This window comes from Frankliniella occidentalis, unplaced genomic scaffold (assembly GCF_000697945.3).
Source record: "Frankliniella occidentalis isolate FOCC.00 unplaced genomic scaffold, Focc_3.1 Scaffold80, whole genome shotgun sequence".
Lineage (NCBI taxonomy): Eukaryota > Metazoa > Arthropoda > Insecta > Thysanoptera > Thripidae > Frankliniella > Frankliniella occidentalis.
This window is the reverse complement of record NW_026267210.1, coordinates 434,413-450,328: the sequence shown is the minus strand read 5'-3', so window position 1 is coordinate 450,328 and position 15,916 is coordinate 434,413. Positions and strand designations below refer to the sequence as shown.

General features: G+C 45.3%; 2 protein-coding genes across 3 annotated transcripts; both read left to right on the top strand.

Moving 5' to 3' along the window:
* The first annotated feature begins 233 nt into the window (after positions 1-233).
* LOC113206192 (transport and Golgi organization protein 1) lies at positions 234-8,994 on the top strand. Its single transcript, XM_052268985.1, has 13 exons — positions 234-426; positions 640-761; positions 849-2,459; positions 2,490-3,210; positions 3,513-3,586; positions 3,691-3,810; positions 3,885-4,283; positions 4,371-4,661; positions 4,756-5,150; positions 5,859-5,955; positions 6,029-6,137; positions 6,223-6,624; positions 7,111-8,994. The coding sequence occupies exons 1-13, from the start codon at positions 312-314 to the stop codon at positions 7,170-7,172; spliced, it is 4,518 nt and encodes a 1,505-aa protein (XP_052124945.1). The 5' UTR covers positions 234-311; the 3' UTR covers positions 7,173-8,994.
* Positions 8,776-15,529, top strand: LOC127749701 (uncharacterized). Of its 2 annotated transcripts, XM_052268986.1 has the most exons (4): positions 8,776-8,924; positions 9,035-9,149; positions 11,282-11,359; positions 13,590-15,529. In XM_052268986.1, exon 4 carries the CDS (start codon positions 13,594-13,596, stop codon positions 15,043-15,045), a length of 1,452 nt encoding a protein of 483 aa, XP_052124946.1. In that variant the 5' UTR covers positions 8,776-8,924; positions 9,035-9,149; positions 11,282-11,359; positions 13,590-13,593; the 3' UTR covers positions 15,046-15,529. The 2 variants fall into 2 exon arrangements, with proteins under 2 accessions (XP_052124946.1, XP_052124947.1); XM_052268987.1 differs by lacking the exons at positions 8,776-8,924; positions 9,035-9,149 and adding an exon at positions 11,056-11,191.
* Positions 15,530-15,916: the final 387 nt, after the last annotated feature.

Here is a 15,916-nt window from a genome sequence, read left to right as displayed (position 1 = left end):
CCCCCCTTCTTTTCACTGTAGCAGTCAAACCTGAGAAGCGTCATAGCCTAATGAAACATAAACAAACCCGATCAGCCACATTATCTCAACCGTCCATCTGATTCCATTTCCAAAGGTGCAACCGCGATCCTTTTGCAATGCGGTGTATCCCACATTCCACCTTGGCATTTACTAAGTACGAATAAACCGCTCTTTCTGCGTTCTGATTCAATTGAGTTGAAGAGGCAGTTGCGCGGCTCTTTCAAAGGCTGTGCGTCGTCTCTTATGAAAATATTGGTGTAGTGACATACATTGATGAGTTGGCCCAAGAGATGAAGGAATTTACTGCAATTTGGCTCATATTTCTGTACTTTTTATGCATTTTAATTAGTCAAAATGACGCACGCTTGCCTAACGAAATACAATGCGGCGATAACGACTGTTCTAGTAAGTTTCCATACGGAATGTAAGGTTATGATGTCCACTTTGACATTTATTTCAAAGTGACATGTTACATACATCTCTGATTTTTAGTATTTTAGAAGCGTCCGTCATTCCTTCTTATGTAATCTGTCTATCATTAAGTTAAAAAAGTACATACTCTCCCATAATATGAGATATATAACCTTATTTTTTGTAAATCCTTCTTCACACTCTCAGCACCAATTTCACGAGCCAAAACACTTCTACGCTATACATCAGGTTTGGAAGGAGGTGTTTCATTTCCCAAAGGAATAGAGGTTGAAGTCTTTAGTAAGAGAGATGACGCCTGGGGTATAAAGGTAACCTCCCGCACCATATTTGTCACACAGTCGATATCAGTTTAAAAAACGGCTTGTATCTCAAAAAATATTTTTATTTCTTACCAGGTTGGCGACAAAATTGGATTTGCTCCGAAGACATTTGTAAGGGAGATTAAAGTTTACATACCTACTAAAAGCTTGGTCACTGTAGTTCAAGATGTCTCAGCAAAAACTGTCCAGGTTGACAGTACCCAAAATGAATCAGCTGATGTGGCATTGGAAAAGACCAAAGAAATTCCATCTGTTCTTGGCTCTTTGCTCAGTTTTCCCTCAATGGCCTCAGCTGAAAGTGTTGAAGGGCAACAGCAAAACCTTCCAACACCTTCATCTCCCCAATCTGAGGTTGTTGATGGCACCACCATCTGGCTAGATCCTATGCCCCCAATGCAAGCTGCCGAACAACCAGCTTCCCCTAATGTGTCTGACAACAAGGGACAGGAGTCTAGTACTACTTCTGAAAATATCCAAGATGATGTCAAAACACCAGAAGTAAGTGAGAGTGCTGACAGCAAAATTGATGTGCCCACCACTCATAATTCTGAAGAAGTTTCTGAGACTCCTACCACTCCTGTACCATCAGATAATTTTGTAACTCCTCCATATGATGGTGGGGAATTCGAACCTGAAAAGCAAGAGGTCACAACTGATATACCTGAGGCTTCACCTGAAAAACCAACTGAGCCAGCAGCTGACCAATCATCCCGTGATGAATCAATTGAAACAACAACTGAGCCAGCGACTGATGAAACAACTGAGTCACAAGATATTCAACCTACTCAAGCGGGCTTGATGTCTAACTTATGGAACACTATGTTCAACAGTGGTGATGGTACTGAAGAAAATAGTCAAGAAAATGATGGGGAAGAAGATGATGAGGATGGTGAGGATGTTGATGAAGGGGATGATGGTGAAGATGGCTCAGCGGAAGAAGAATCTAACCCAAATAGCAGTGAACCTGCAACCCCAACCTCACCATTACCTGTTGGTCAGGCTGACATCTCCTCGAATGTTATTGTCGAAAATCTTCAGAAGACTTCAGCATCACCTGATGATCTAGCTGACTCTTTTGCCCAGACTCAGTACATTCAACAAAGTGAGAATGTAAGGCTTGCTCGACAAGTTGGACCTGGAAGTGAAGAACTGATTTCTGAAGAGGTTCCTGAAGATCAAGTTGAGAAAGTTAGTGAAGAGAACCTAGAATCAGTTTCACCTCCTAACATATTAGACAGCAGAGAAGAGAAACAGTCAATTGATTCAAACAGCAATGCTCAAGATGGCAACACAAGTCAAGTGGTTGATGAAAAGCCGGAGCAGGAAAAGATCAATGAACTTTTGAACAATGAAGAGCCGAAACAGAAAGAGGAAAGTGGTCAGCAGCAGGAAACGGAACTAGAAGATGGTCAATGGAAGGAGGAACAGCTAGAGGCCGAACAGAAACTTAAACAAGAGGAGGAACAGAAAAGACTTCAGGAAGAGGAGGAACAGAAAAAACTTCAAAAGGAGGAGGAACAGAAAAGACTTCAAGAGGAGGAACAGAAACGACTTGAGGAGGAGGAACAGAAACGATTGCAAGAGGAGGAACAGAAACGACTTGAGGAGGAGGAACAGAAACGACTGCAGGGAGTGGAGCAGAAACGACTTCAGGAGGAGGAGGAGGAACAGAAACGACTGCAGGAGGTGGAGCAGAAACGACTTCAGGAGGAGGAGGAGGAACAGAAACGACTGCAGGAGGTGGAGCAGAAACGACTTCAGGAGGAGGAGGAGGAACAGAAACGACTGCAGGAGGTGGAGCAGAAACGACTTCAGGAGGAGGAGGAGGAACAGAAACGATTGCAGGAAGAGGAGTGGAAACGCTTACAGGAGGTAGAGCAGAATCGTCTGCAGGAGGAGGAGAAGCGCAAGCTGGAGGAGGATGCCAGAATGCGTGAAGAAGAAAATCAGAAGTTGTTTGAGGCCGAGCAAGCAATGATTCGGGAAAATGAAGCAAAGCAAAGAATCAGAGAAGAACAAATGAAAAGAGAAAAGGAAGATGCCAAGAGATTACAGGACTCTCAAAAGTTACGTGAATCTTTGGAGAAAGAGAGAGAACAATTTAAATTGTCTCAAGATATTCAACAACCAGTTCCTGAAGTAAATAATATTTTATCCGAGCAAAATTTAACGTCGTCAAACAAACTGGAGCAAGATATTGTAAAATCTGAGCAAGATGCATCTAATTCTGAGCCAGAAACATCTGAGGGGATATTTTCATGGATTTCAGGACTCTTTGGAAGTAATGTTGAGACTGTCAGTAATGGATCTGATCAGGAACCTGTACTTCCCCCACAATCAGAAACACTGCAACAGTCTTCATCCCCTGCTAGTCATGTCTCTCATAGTCATCATCATGAAAATCCATTGGAACGTCAACATGAACACCCTCCTGTGTGTAAGTGTTTAAGCCTTATTCTTGTTTTCTTTTAATAATAATATAATTCTAATAAAATAAAGCAACAAGGGAAAAGTAAGCAAATTTTCAGCTTCAATATGTTAAGTTTGAAATTGGCAGCACTGACAAAAGTCACCTGTTTTTTTGAGATTGTGATGACTTGCTGATTTTGAACACTTTTTTCTCAGTCTCTTACACAACATGGATTGATGTTTATTTATTGCTTGGTAAATGTACACTGAGAGGATAGCTGAATTCTGGAAGAGGAATAGAGTATACTTAATCCATGTTTTGATTTGCAGGGAGCTCGGCCCATCAGACTATGTGTTCTGCTTCTGAGGCAGGCTGTGACATGAAAGTAGAATCAGATTCTGAGGTATTTTTCTTTTCTTTTTTTATTTGTTAATTATTCTAATTAATGTGATTCTAGACACAGATAAACAATAATTGTTTTGTTGCATTTTTTTTCTAATGTTTTAGCATGAGGCAAGTTCTCTGTTTTTGGGACTACAAATGCCCTCACTGGATGTGATCCTACTACGCTTGGTAGCCACTGCTGTTTCATTGTTGATTGGAGCAGTCTCTTTTTATTTCCTTCGTGTAAGTAAGCTTTGCACCTGATCAGAAATGAATTTTTACTATTGTTTATTTATTTTTATTTTTTCCATTATCAGAAGAAACATGTTGATTCCTCTCTTGTTGCTCGCATCAATGAGCTTGAGAAACAGCTTCTAGTTGCCTCCAAGGAGGCTGTGATTCTTAGGGAAGAAGTATCTACTGTCGATACAAGTGCCAATTCTGAAGAGGTTAACTTATTACAAGAAGAATTAGAATCTTGCCGTCTTGTCAGGGCAGATCTTGAAGAGCAAGTGTCTACCCTTGAGAGAGAACTGGAGGAAGCAACTGAAACTGGTATTGAGCTCAACAAGCTTCTCTCTGAAACACTAGAAGCCAGCAAAGGAAAGGCACACGCAGGACTAGCAGATAGTGTTGAACGTCTCCAGCGGCAGTTAGACGGTCAGAAAGACCGAGTTGACAGCCTTACCCGAAGTCTCAAGTCAACAAGTGCTGAGGTAAGTTCTCTGTCTGTACATTTAACTGTACATAATGAATAGAGATGCGTTACTTACTACCATTTATCATTTAATTTTTCATTTCAGAATGAAAGCTTAAAATCATTGCTTGCTGAGAACAAGGAGAAAATATCTGCTTTGGAAGCAGAACTATCTGCAGCAGCGGATATTGCCAACAACATTCGAAGAGAGAAAGAGGAAGCAAATGTACTAGCTGCTCAGGAGTTACAGCAGGTTCAGTCAAGACTTGAAGATGCTCTTTCCTCCAAAGTCCTTGAGGAATCGCGACTGCATTCTGAATTATCTGCGCTTAAACTAAAGCATGAAACACTTCGAGCGGCTCTGTCAATGAGAGATGCTGAAGTAAAAGCTTTGCAAGTAAGTTGATCAGTTTAAGGTAGACTTGTTACTTTTATCGCCTAGGGTTGAATTTCACAAAAATTATACCCTTTTTTGCATACTATTATTTCAGGATACCCTCAAAGAGTTGGACTCTAATGGAGGCAAGGCAGATCAATTATTGGATGTTTCCAAAGTTAAGGCTGAACTTGAAGAGGCCAAAAAAGATAAAGCTACTTTTGAGGAGAAATACAATGTGGAAGAAAAAGCAAGGAAAGACCTTGAAGATCGCCTTGCCAACATTTCTGAAACTCTAAAGAAACTTGAAGGCAATGTGGAAATTGCAGAAAAAAACAAAGAAGAGGCAGAAACTCGCCTGGCCGTCCTTTCCAATTATTTTAAGGAGAAAGAGGAACAACTTCAAAAAGAGTTGGGTCTGAAGGAAGCAATAGTTGCTCAACATCGTGGTGATGAAAGCACTGTTGTTAAACACTTACAATCATTGCAAGAGGAAGTAAGCACTTACAGGTAAGCACCACTTTACCCGATAAAATAAATTCATGTGATGTGGGTGTATCTGAAAACTTGTATTACACTGCGGGACATATGCTGTAATCATTCTCAGCATTGACTAAAGGCTCCAATTCAGTTTATGTTTGGAGCTCCTGTGTGCTGCCTCTCTGAAAATATGAAAGGATGTTTAGAATCATATTTGATTAATGCAGAATTTCTAATGAAATGTTTTAATTTTTCACAAAAGTTATTTTTAAAATTAAAATCTCTTACCACACAGCAAACTACAGGATTGTACAGGATTTGGGGTCAAAGGGACTGTGTCTTAAGTGACCATTGTTCACCTATCCATCAGAATTGACATGGGTACAAGAAAAGTGGTAAAAAGATAAACAGATCCTCTAGTTAACCACCCTATTTGTCACGGAAAAATCTCAGACACAGTATTCAGTTTTTCTTAGGTTACTATTAAGTATTTTAATATCCCAAAGCAGTTTGTAAACCCTCTATGTAGTCGTAGAATCTTTATTCTTTAGAACCTGAGAAAATTCCAATTAAACATCACACATCACACAAGTAGAGGGAGTATATGATATGTAGAGAAGTATGTGCGAACGAGTGCCATGTACTTGTGTTTTCTCCACCTCTTCACATTGCACTAGATTTTTGCTCATTGTCTGCTTTATAGAAATAAATTCTTTTTACATTCCTTGTGTATTATAGGGCACAAAATGAGTCTTTGAAGAAGGAAATTCTTGACCAGGAGAGAGACTTCAAAGCCCAAATGGCCACCTTAGAGAAAAAAGCTCATGATAATTGGGTAAGCAATCTTATCAAGCAAACTGTTATAGCTTAATATTGTTCCTTCATCTTATTAACTCCTAATTTTGCAGATGACAGCAAGGCAAGCAGAACGAAGACTTGAAGACTCGCGGCATGAAGCTGCCCAGCTCCGTAATCGTCTCACTCTCGTAGAAAAACACAATGCAGACCCCAATGCCAGTAAGTACATCCCTGAATTAATTATCTGTCTCTAAATAATTAAGGAAACTATTCTTAAGTTTTACTCTTAAAATTTATTTTCTAGGACTTGATGCCAATGGAGAAGGTGGTGTGGCTTCACCAGTAATGATGATGCCACTGCCCCCACTTGGAGACATGGAAACTCCACCTCCCCTTCCACCATTTATGTTTTCACCACCTCCCTATCCCCCTCCTTTTATGCCTCCCCCTCTTCCACCCCACCCAATGGGTAGACCACCTCCTCTTGGAAGGATGTCGTCCCCCCCTCCCCCCTTAGGTCAATTTTCTCCTCCTCCTCCACCCTACGACCGTTTGGATCGATCAAGTAGATCACCATCACCACCCCCTCATAGGTACCATCATCGCAGCCCTCCTCCACCCCATCAGTGGGATCCTCCTCCATCAAGCTTTAGACCTGTCCCAAAGCCCTCTCCCAAGAAGCCTAGTGAACACCGGGACCACAAAGGTGCGATGTGACTTCTTAGTGCTTACAGATCTCTGCATCTTGTGCGGAGCATTTGTTTGGACTGATTTTAAGGTTTTGTTTTCTTTTTGACTCAAAACTCTTCTTGATTTTAGGAATTTTTTTCCTAGATTTTAATATACAAATAATAAATAATTAAACTTAATTACATTTATTATGATTATGATATTTTGGGTTATGGTAGCCTGTGGGGAATCACAACCATTGGCTATTCCTGAACCATTTTGTTTGAATATAGATATAGAAGTTTACATGCTATTTATTGTAGTTATTAGTGCTAGCATTATGCTTTCCATTAATCTCCTAGTTTATTTTTTTAATTTATCTATTTTTTGTGGAAATGCACATTTTTTGTAGGGATCCTAAATCTTTAGTCATGTTGTCTCTAATATAGTTAATTAATGATTTTCTTTATTTATTTGGGAGATAAGCAGTTTAAGCTATAATTGTACTTTGCTCTTGTTACAGGTTCAATTCATAATTCAGGACATTCAAATGAATCAATGGATAAGTCAAGAGAGCATGTGTGATACACTTCAAGCTAGAAACTTTATTTGTTGTCGATTTTAGGTTTAAAGAAGAGATTTTGACGTATTATTTCTTACTATGTAGTTTGGAGACATGTTGTATTTGTGTGTTTTACAACTCTTGCCTTAAGTCACAACAAATTTCTTACCAGATTATATGTTTAAAGACCAAAATTTTGGTTGAATTTTATATTAATATGAATTTTGTATCTGTGATCAGGTTTAAAGTGAATGACCTCCTAAAATCATATCTGCTGTAATTCTGAAATGCAGGAGTACCAATTTAATTGTGACAAAATGTTGTACAGTGTATCTCTTTCCTAAGTTCTCTAATTGGTTTTCATGTCTGAACATCGTGTAGTAAATGGTTCTGAGTATATTTTAAAAAAAACTTTTTGGGGTCTCTGCTTAGTGTTTGTATTTGATTGCAAGTTTGCAAGGTCCCTCAAAGAGTCAGCCGGTTTTCTTCATCTTTATTTTCTGTAATGTTTGTGTCGAACATTATTGAAAGTGTGCTTAGTGCTAGACTGATACAGTTTAAGTAGTCCTATGGTTGCTGAATGAATTGTCAAGAACTGCTCATTTCTGATGTAGTGACCCACTGTCAGGTACAGTAAGTCTATGCCCATATTTTAAATATTTAAAGTAGTCTTGTGGGCCTAGCTTGTTGGTTTTGTGTTCCTCAAATCTTATTGAAATGGCAATTTTAATCCTAAAAAGACAGAAGCATGATAGTGCTGTGTTACATCAAACAGTCCAAAATGAAAGCTAACATTTGAAAATGTAGGTACCGCAAATATTGATTGAAATTGGATGAAATGGGGAAAGTATAGTCCATTGTGGAACATAATAAATTTACATAGCTGTACTTAGAATTATGTTATTCCGACTTTGCTGGCAAGTCTCTCTTTCTAAAAGATTCTATTTGAATTGAGATGACAAAGTTGTGCATGTCTCTTACGTTGTTTGGGCCTTAAATGTGGCATTGTAGGAGCACACTGTAAATCTAAATCAGGTATATGTTCTCCTCAATTTGTAGTAATTATTGATTCAAACATTTGGATTTGTAAATGGAATGGAAAGACCAATGATGAAAACAATGCTGAGTGATCTGTTGGTTTGCACTCTAGTCTAATTTTAATGTGTGGAGGAGTAGGTATAGAAGTGTTACAGGGTACATTTTATAACTTGCTTTGTCATCAGTACTAAAGCTTTTTTTGTTGTTGTTATGAACCATCATGATTGGGATTCAAATACCTGGTGTAAATGTTATTCTGAAAAGTCTTCTCAGGGTAACGTCAGAAATTGTAGTCATTAAAACTTGGTCATGGCATTTCTAAGGATTGCATGTCAAGTAAATTTTACATTTTGTATGATTTTAACATTTCTATCAATGATTTGTTTTTTGAGTGATGTACCATTGGATGTGTATGTAAACATTCATTTCAATGTCATTTTAAAAAGAACAATTATATGTCTCAAAAGGATAACACTTTCACAATTAATTTACTTTTGTTACACCCCAAGAAAAAAAGAAGACTGTTTCTCTGTGTTCATAGTCAAAAGCTGAGTCTGATGCGGTAATGATCTGGTAATGATACAATAAGTACCTAAATAACATTTATGACAATATGAAAGGATGATTAAATGTACCAAGTAATTTCATTAGGTAAATTTGAAATTGGAAATTAGGTCCTTTTTTAGTGAATCCAGCGAGCACTTTGTCTGTACGGCTCCTTCTCTGGTATATCAAAGGTTTGCAAACCACTTTCATTGCCTTTCAAAAGAAAGTAATAAAGAAATAGTGTGGTGACACGTTCCTTAATTTTTATTTCTTACTTTTTTGTCATTACTATGACACAAAGATGTGACCAACCCGACTATGGAACATCACGCCCCCAGGATGTAAGCAGAAGCCAAGGACCTGCTCTGGAAGTTCGCCAGTTAATGCAGCAGATTGGTTGAAACGCCCCGGTGCACGTAAGTGTTAACTTTTTTTTTTCTTTTCTTTTTTTTTTCAGCAGTCAGCGATGGCTAGTCCCCTCCTAGTGAGAAGTGCATGTCGAAATGATGTCGTTTCGACGTCGATTTGACCAGTTTCCCATCGTTTCGATGTCGTTTTGACGTGGATTCGACTTGTCATTTCTTACTGGGCTGGATCATGGAGGGATGGGAGGTCGACGGCTTGGAACTCCGTCGATCTGAAATTTTTTCCAGTCTTATGTCCGTCTCAGGTCCAGTCGCAGGTTTTTTAGTCTCTGTCCAGTATAGTCTCATGTACCCCCAGCCAGCTCCCTGCTATCATAAGACCAAGGAATCTGGCTTTAAAGGAGCTCCATGACCTGTAGTGGGTCAGAACAGTTTAACCAATGTACGCGTCAACCGTGTCACAAACCCCGGGGAGAATGTTCTGACCACCGAGGTTCAGCTAATCCCGTTCCGAACTCGGAAGCTGTCCTGCGGTGGGACGTGGAAAGTACGCCCCCATTTTTATTTTTTATTTTTGTCCGGGTGGGGGAGAGGTGGTGGGCATTTACCACGCCGAGCGGACTTATTTCTGCAGTCGTTGTTCTGGTCCGGCCCATAGGGCGGTCTAGACAACGTCTCCACAAGGCCCTCGAGATCATCCAGAAAGTCCGTCCGTCATTTCGCCGTGACCAAACTGCCAAGTTCAGCCTCTGTCGTCTGCCAGCCGGCTCGTGTACCGCCTGGTAGGTAGGCAACATCTCGCCTGCAGTGCACGCGTGTACTGCGGGGTGGCCTACCCCGAGTCTCGCAGGCGCCGAGCTCCCGTCCTTCGCCGAATGGATCCAGGGAAAACGCACGTGCCGGGTGATTCAGAGAAGACGCAGGTGCGGGTGGGTTTGACTAACTACTCGTTCTGTCGGTAAGGGGTCATGGCCCCTTAGAGGTGGGCAAACCAGCGCGCATTTGCGTCTTCTCGAACCACCCGACACGTACCGCGCGCTTTGAAGTCCCCGCCCCGCCCAAGGTGTTATAAATTACAACTTATTAGCCCCGCCGCCAGTGCCCCGGCCCAGCCCAGCCGCCCCCATTGCACTGGCCCGCTGGCCCGCTTTTCCTTTTCACCCCTGACATGCTGGGGGGGGGGGGGCTCTGGTGGCCTAGTGGCCCTCGTCGGCCCCACCAACCCACCAAGGAGCGCGCGGGGCGCGGGGGCGCGGCACCGACGGAGGGCAGAGATGTTGGTTTCAATTTTGTTTGAGTTTTGCTGGGGTCGCGCGTCGAGCCCGAGCCGATCCGTTCTGCTCCGTTCCACTCCACCCGCCGCCACCCTGCCGCGAACACGCTAGAGTCTCTCGGGCGGGGAGTGGCGCGGCGGGAACAGGAGGCTGCCGAAGGGGGGTGGGGGATGGGATGGGGGCCGTATCCGCGAGTGCCCCAGGCGCTACTGGGGTAACCGCTACGCACCCCCGCGAAAGACGCGGCCCACCGCGGCCTCGCCCTACCCCCGCGGTGGTAACGCCTCCTGAGAACGACCTGCGCGGGGCGGGGGGGGGGGGAGGAGCGCGAGGCGGGATGCGTTGTCTCCCCGCGACATCTTCAATCAAAGTCTGACTATAAAGCAGATGCAGCGATTTCAATGACTGTTTCTCTGGGGCCGACGGTCGACCCTTATCTCTACCTCATCATCCCTCCGCGCTGCTCCGTGCTGCTGGAGGCAGGCGGGGCGCGAGGCGCGGGGCGCGGGGCGCGGGCGCGAGGCGCGGGGCGCGGGGCGCGATGATGCGGAAGGGGGCGCCGCCCCGCCGCCGTCTCCGTCGCGCGAGTTAAAAGACGTACGACAACGGTTCAGAACCACCAACGCCTGCAAGGTAGCCAAAACCAACACACAGTCTACTGGAGGGCGATCGGAGAGCTCCCTGAAAACAACCGGAAACGCCTTGGGAGGACGGAAGTGGAGCGTTCTCGGCAGTCCTCCCCACTCTATTGTTCTTGTCCTTATTCCTTGTCGCTTGTCGTGTGTGCCCTTTAGCTGTCTCATGATGTGTGTCCGCCCTGTAAGATTTTTAACTTGATTTTAACTTATTTCTAAAATTTTACAAGATGCTGAAACTTTAATTATTTCTTGGTTTTATTTATTGTTTCAGGCTTAGTCATAAGAAGTGTCCGGCATAGTGCGCGCTGCGTCTGCGTCTGTGATTTGGAGGTTATCGAAGGACTCGTTGGTGAGTGAAATTTCAACTAATTTTATTCCTTGCTCTGTGCTGTGTGTGGGGGGTGGAGAATAATTTTCGAGATGCAGTTATCCCCGAGCCACGAAGCTGCGGAGAGTCAACCCAACCATTTAAAAATAGGATCATGTCTCTTGTGCTCTGCTATGTGTTCCATTGTTCTTCCATCCACCGCAAATAGAAAACGCACTAGTTAAAAAAAATTTCCCCAGCTTCGAAGTAGCAATGAATCGTATGTATGTAGTTGTCATGTTTTGTACGAGCTCCATTTTATTTGAGCCCTCCCAGCAAATTAACTCCTGGCAAATTCGCTTTCTTGAGTCATATGTAACGCAACGTTCTGAATCATTTGTGATGGTGTTATGAATAATCCATCATTAATATAACAACTTGTAACATGTTGTGTTTAAAATAAGTAGGTAGTAACCAAAATTTATTTCATTATGAGTTGTCTTAGAATCTGGACTTTGATACTGTTTACATTCATATTCATGAATTCTTATTGGTGAAGGAAACTGTACCTGATGTATTTTAACGGCTTCTGTAACTTGTGGTATGACAAACTATTCGTAAATATACCAAATGTTTCCTGTATAGAGCACTTCAGGTTAGACGTGAAGAAGAAGAAAGTAATAACCAGAATAGAAAAAAGTTGGGTCGTGAGGGACAGAGGGTGGATGATTTAAAAGCATTGCATTTTTGGTTATTCTCTTCTTCTTCCCATGTATCACCTATCCTGAAATGGTCTATTTACAAATTATCTTTTATTTCACAAACCTTTTCTATTTCATTTTAACAAATGGTTCATCAGTCTACCGTGCCCCACGCAGAAGGTTGTCTGTGTGTGTGGGGGGGGGGGGGCGTAGATCCTTCCCTTTTTTAGATTGTGAATTTGGTGCAACAAAGTGTACCAAAAATAAAAGAAAGGAGAGCAGGAGGCAGAGTGGGGCCAAATACCCCGCCCCACCCCGCCCCCTCATACCTATCACGGCAGGGCGGCCGTCACCATTGGATAGAGTCTCTTGGATAGAGCATCGAGAATCGTCCTTCCAAATATGAAGGCGTTTCGAGGTGCCCCCGCCCCCCCCCCCCTTCATACCTCCACCCCCCGGTTTTCTCAGACGATTGTATCCCCTCGATGTGTCTCGAGTACAAACGTCTTTCGATACGCCGGTCTCTCCGCGAATCCCCACACCGCGACCAACGTAGACTCCGGTTCAAAAGGCACCTCGATGAGTTTTGTACTCCACTCCATGGCTTTGCGGAGGAGGCCGCTCGTGTCATTATAATGAGGATGGGATAAGGGAAAGGAAGCTCTCGTCTCATCTGTTGACTCAAGATTTTCTTTTCTTCCACTGTCCCGGGGGAATTCCTCCAGCAGGTTGGCACCATCATCGCAGTTCAATACTGGCGGTCCCCGGGGACTGGTTGATGAGGGTGGAGGCGGGAAGCTCACCTCGGCGATGTGGGACAAAGTACTTGCACCCGCGACCTTTTCCATGAGTTTCACTTGCCCATAGCACTAATTAAACAGACTGCTAGGTGCCGCGCTGCCAATCACACGACCCTGCACGGCGCAAACGCCCCCAGCCCCACCGCACGCCGACCCCCGTTGTTCGGGAGGGCATCTCCTTCTCTCGTTAGCGTGCAAATAAGAAACATCCAGGCTGACTTCTGGTCCGGGCGCGAGGAGGCAGCAATCGCGCGCCAAACCGCCGCCCGCCCCCGCCCCTCCTCTCGCGACCCTCCCCTCTCCCCCTCGCGCATTGCGCGACTTGTAGCGCCAGAAAGAGACCTTTCTTCCTCTTCCCGGACTCGCCATGAAACCGCCGCGCGCGCCCTCTAAACCTCATCAAACTTGTGCGCGCCGCGCATCCCCCTTCTCCTCGCTTTTTGGCTGGAGCACAATGCGCCCTTCATTGCTCGGCGCGCCCCGGCGCGCCCCAGGGTAACCCACAATGTAGAGCGCCACTGCAGCCGACGAGGAGTGCCCACTTTCTCCCCCCCCCCCCCTCTTACCCTTTCCGTACCGAGCACAATAATGGCTTCTTGTTCGATCGCTAGATCTAGATCGCGCGGTGAGTCTCTGAGGAGTGTCCCCGACGAGGATTGTGCTGGGGATCCCGCCGGACGCGTATTGTTTTAAGCCCAATTGTGAACAAATTTGGAAATACATTTGCAGTGCTGTTAAAGCTCGCTCTCTCTCTCTTATCTATCTTCACAGCGACATGGAGAGGTTGCCAGACCGTTTCCTGGTGATGGTGCTGCAGCACCTGGACTACAAGGAGCTGTTCGCTTGCCGCGTCACCTGTAAGAGGATCCACGCCGCGGCCCTGGATCCCGCCGTGTGGCGCCACCGCAGCGCCGGTGAGGAGGAGACGGTCCGCTGGCTGCGCCCAGTGCTCCGCTTTGCGCCGTGCCTCGCCAAGCTGGAGGTCAACTACCCGCCGGTGTACCCGGGCACGCCGACCCGACTCCCGTACGACACCACCAAGTGCGCCGTGGAGACGCTCAACATGGGTATGGACGGCTTTGTGAGCATAGCTGACGTGCTTCTCGCCGCCAAGATCATCCGAAACCAGGAGAAGCTGGGTCGCCTGAAGCACCTGGAGGTGGAGTTCCAAGAGGACTGCACCGTCGTGGACTCCAGCCAGGCCGTCCTGTTCAAGACGGCGCTCTCGACGTCCACCCTGGAGAGCCTGGAGCTGGCCGGGTGGCCTACAGAGGACGCGGCCAATATCGTTTTCGAGAGTGTGGTGCGCGTTCAGATGCCGCCCCTGAAGTCGATCAAGTGTGATCTGGCCGTGCACATGAAGCCCTTCATCAATCTCGTTCTAGACAAGCTCGCCAACACCCTGGAGAAGGTCAACTTCCACTCGTATGTGTACCCCGATGACCCTAACATGTGTCTTGCTACCGAGATGTCCTCGCCGACGGTGACTCTGCTGGCGGGCATGCCAAACTTGCGGTGGCTGGACTGTCCCCCGTTTGCCGGCATCGAGGTCTTGGGCAGATGCAAGTCGCTCAGAGAAATCACCATCACCATGCAGGAAGAGTGGAACGCTGGCCTCCAGGGCGTCGCCAGGTTCCTCCGCCAAGCCACCCATCTGCGCAAAGTCTGCCTGATGCACCGCACCGCGGTAGAGAAGCCCAGTAGCCCCGGCGTGGACCTTGTCCTTGCGCTGGCCTCGTCAAAGGAGTCGGAAGTCGAGGAGCTCCGCGTGAGTAACTTCTTCAAACTGTCTGACGCCACCATGCCCCACCTCAAGCCGTTACTCAGTGCCCTGCCCATGCTGCCGAACCTGCGTCTGCTCTGGCTGGAAGAGGCTGCGGACGCGTTCCTGACGGCCATCACCCCCACCAACGCACCCGCCCTGCGGTGCCTGCGACTGATACCATCGTTCAGGTCCGTGATGAGCAGTGACTGCTCCCACGCTTGGGTCCACAAGAAGGCAGCCCAAACGCTGCTTTCAAAGAACCCCTCCCTGCATGTGCGTCTGGACTTTCCTCCCTGCGAGAAGAAACGCGAACGTTGCAAGTTTTGTCGCCTTAGCTGCCACAAAGCTTTGAGGCGCGTTTCCGCTTGGAAAGACTCTGTTGGACTCTTCGCGCACCCTGAAAACGATTGTCCCGCACCTGATTTTCACACGAAATCTAACTTTGTGTGGATTGAAATGTGAGTGATTTTTGTTTTGAACTAGTGAGGGTTTCTACTAAGTATTCTAATTATCCTTTCGTGCAGGCAGTGCAGGCATGTGCCTCCAAGTTATTTTGGTGATCTAGTTTTCTTTTCTTCTGTATTATTGTTAATTTTAGTTTACTTTTGCTGGAGCCTATCATTACTACTTTTCTTGTTTGACGACTTGTAGAATATTTTTGTTTATTTTTGCTGGAGCCTATCATTAATACTTTTCATGTTTAATTTGATTTCTGTTCGAACCCTTATTTCGCTATATATAGTCGGGCTGATCATTCATCATGTAAGGTGTTACATGCGAAAAGCTTATGTATTCCGATAACCTTTCAACTTGTTAATACATTGCATTTCCTATAAACCCTGTTTTTAAGAAGAGAATGTATTAATGCTTGGACCTCTGGCTTTGGTTAACTTCTTTGTTTCCGTTATCAATAAAAATCATCAGAGCTTGCTCCTGTTTGAGATTATGTGGCTGTTCTTGTATTGCAGGCACACAGGGGCGGGGCGGGGCGGGACCTAGACGGGACTCCCTTCCATGGGGCGTGTGTGTCATAAAGACCACCTTGATGAAGACATTTGTCAGCCTTAGACTGCCCCACTCCACAGCAGCAGCAGCATGAGCTTCCCTGCTGACTCTCCCTGCCGGGGCGGGCCGTGTTGGTCGGGTGCTGTATGATCGCCGGGGACCTGCCCAGGCGCGGGACACGTCACCCTGACGACTATAAGGTCGGCGTGCGATACTTTCGATAGTAACCTGCCCAAGCTGCTGTGCGGGGCCGAGTTCTGACCGCGGGGAGAGATGGGGCGGGGCGGTACGCGAAAATCACCAATTCCGTTGATCTGACAAGGGGGGG

What these genes read in the sequence shown, in the direction of transcription:
- LOC113206192 (XM_052268985.1), top strand. Translation starts at nt 312, where the DNA reads ATGAAGGAATTTACTGCAATTTGGCTCATATTTCTGTACTTTTTATGC. An exon ending in TCAAGTCAACAAGTGCTGAG is followed by an intron (nt 4,284 to 4,370) that starts GTAAGTTCTCTG and finishes TTTTCATTTCAG; the next exon opens with AATGAAAGCTTAAAATCATT. An exon ending in TGAACACCGGGACCACAAAG is followed by an intron (nt 6,625 to 7,110) that starts GTGCGATGTGAC and finishes CTCTTGTTACAG; the next exon opens with GTTCAATTCATAATTCAGGA.
- LOC127749701 (XM_052268986.1), top strand. Translation starts at nt 13,594, where the DNA reads ATGGAGAGGTTGCCAGACCGTTTCCTGGTGATGGTGCTGCAGCACCTG.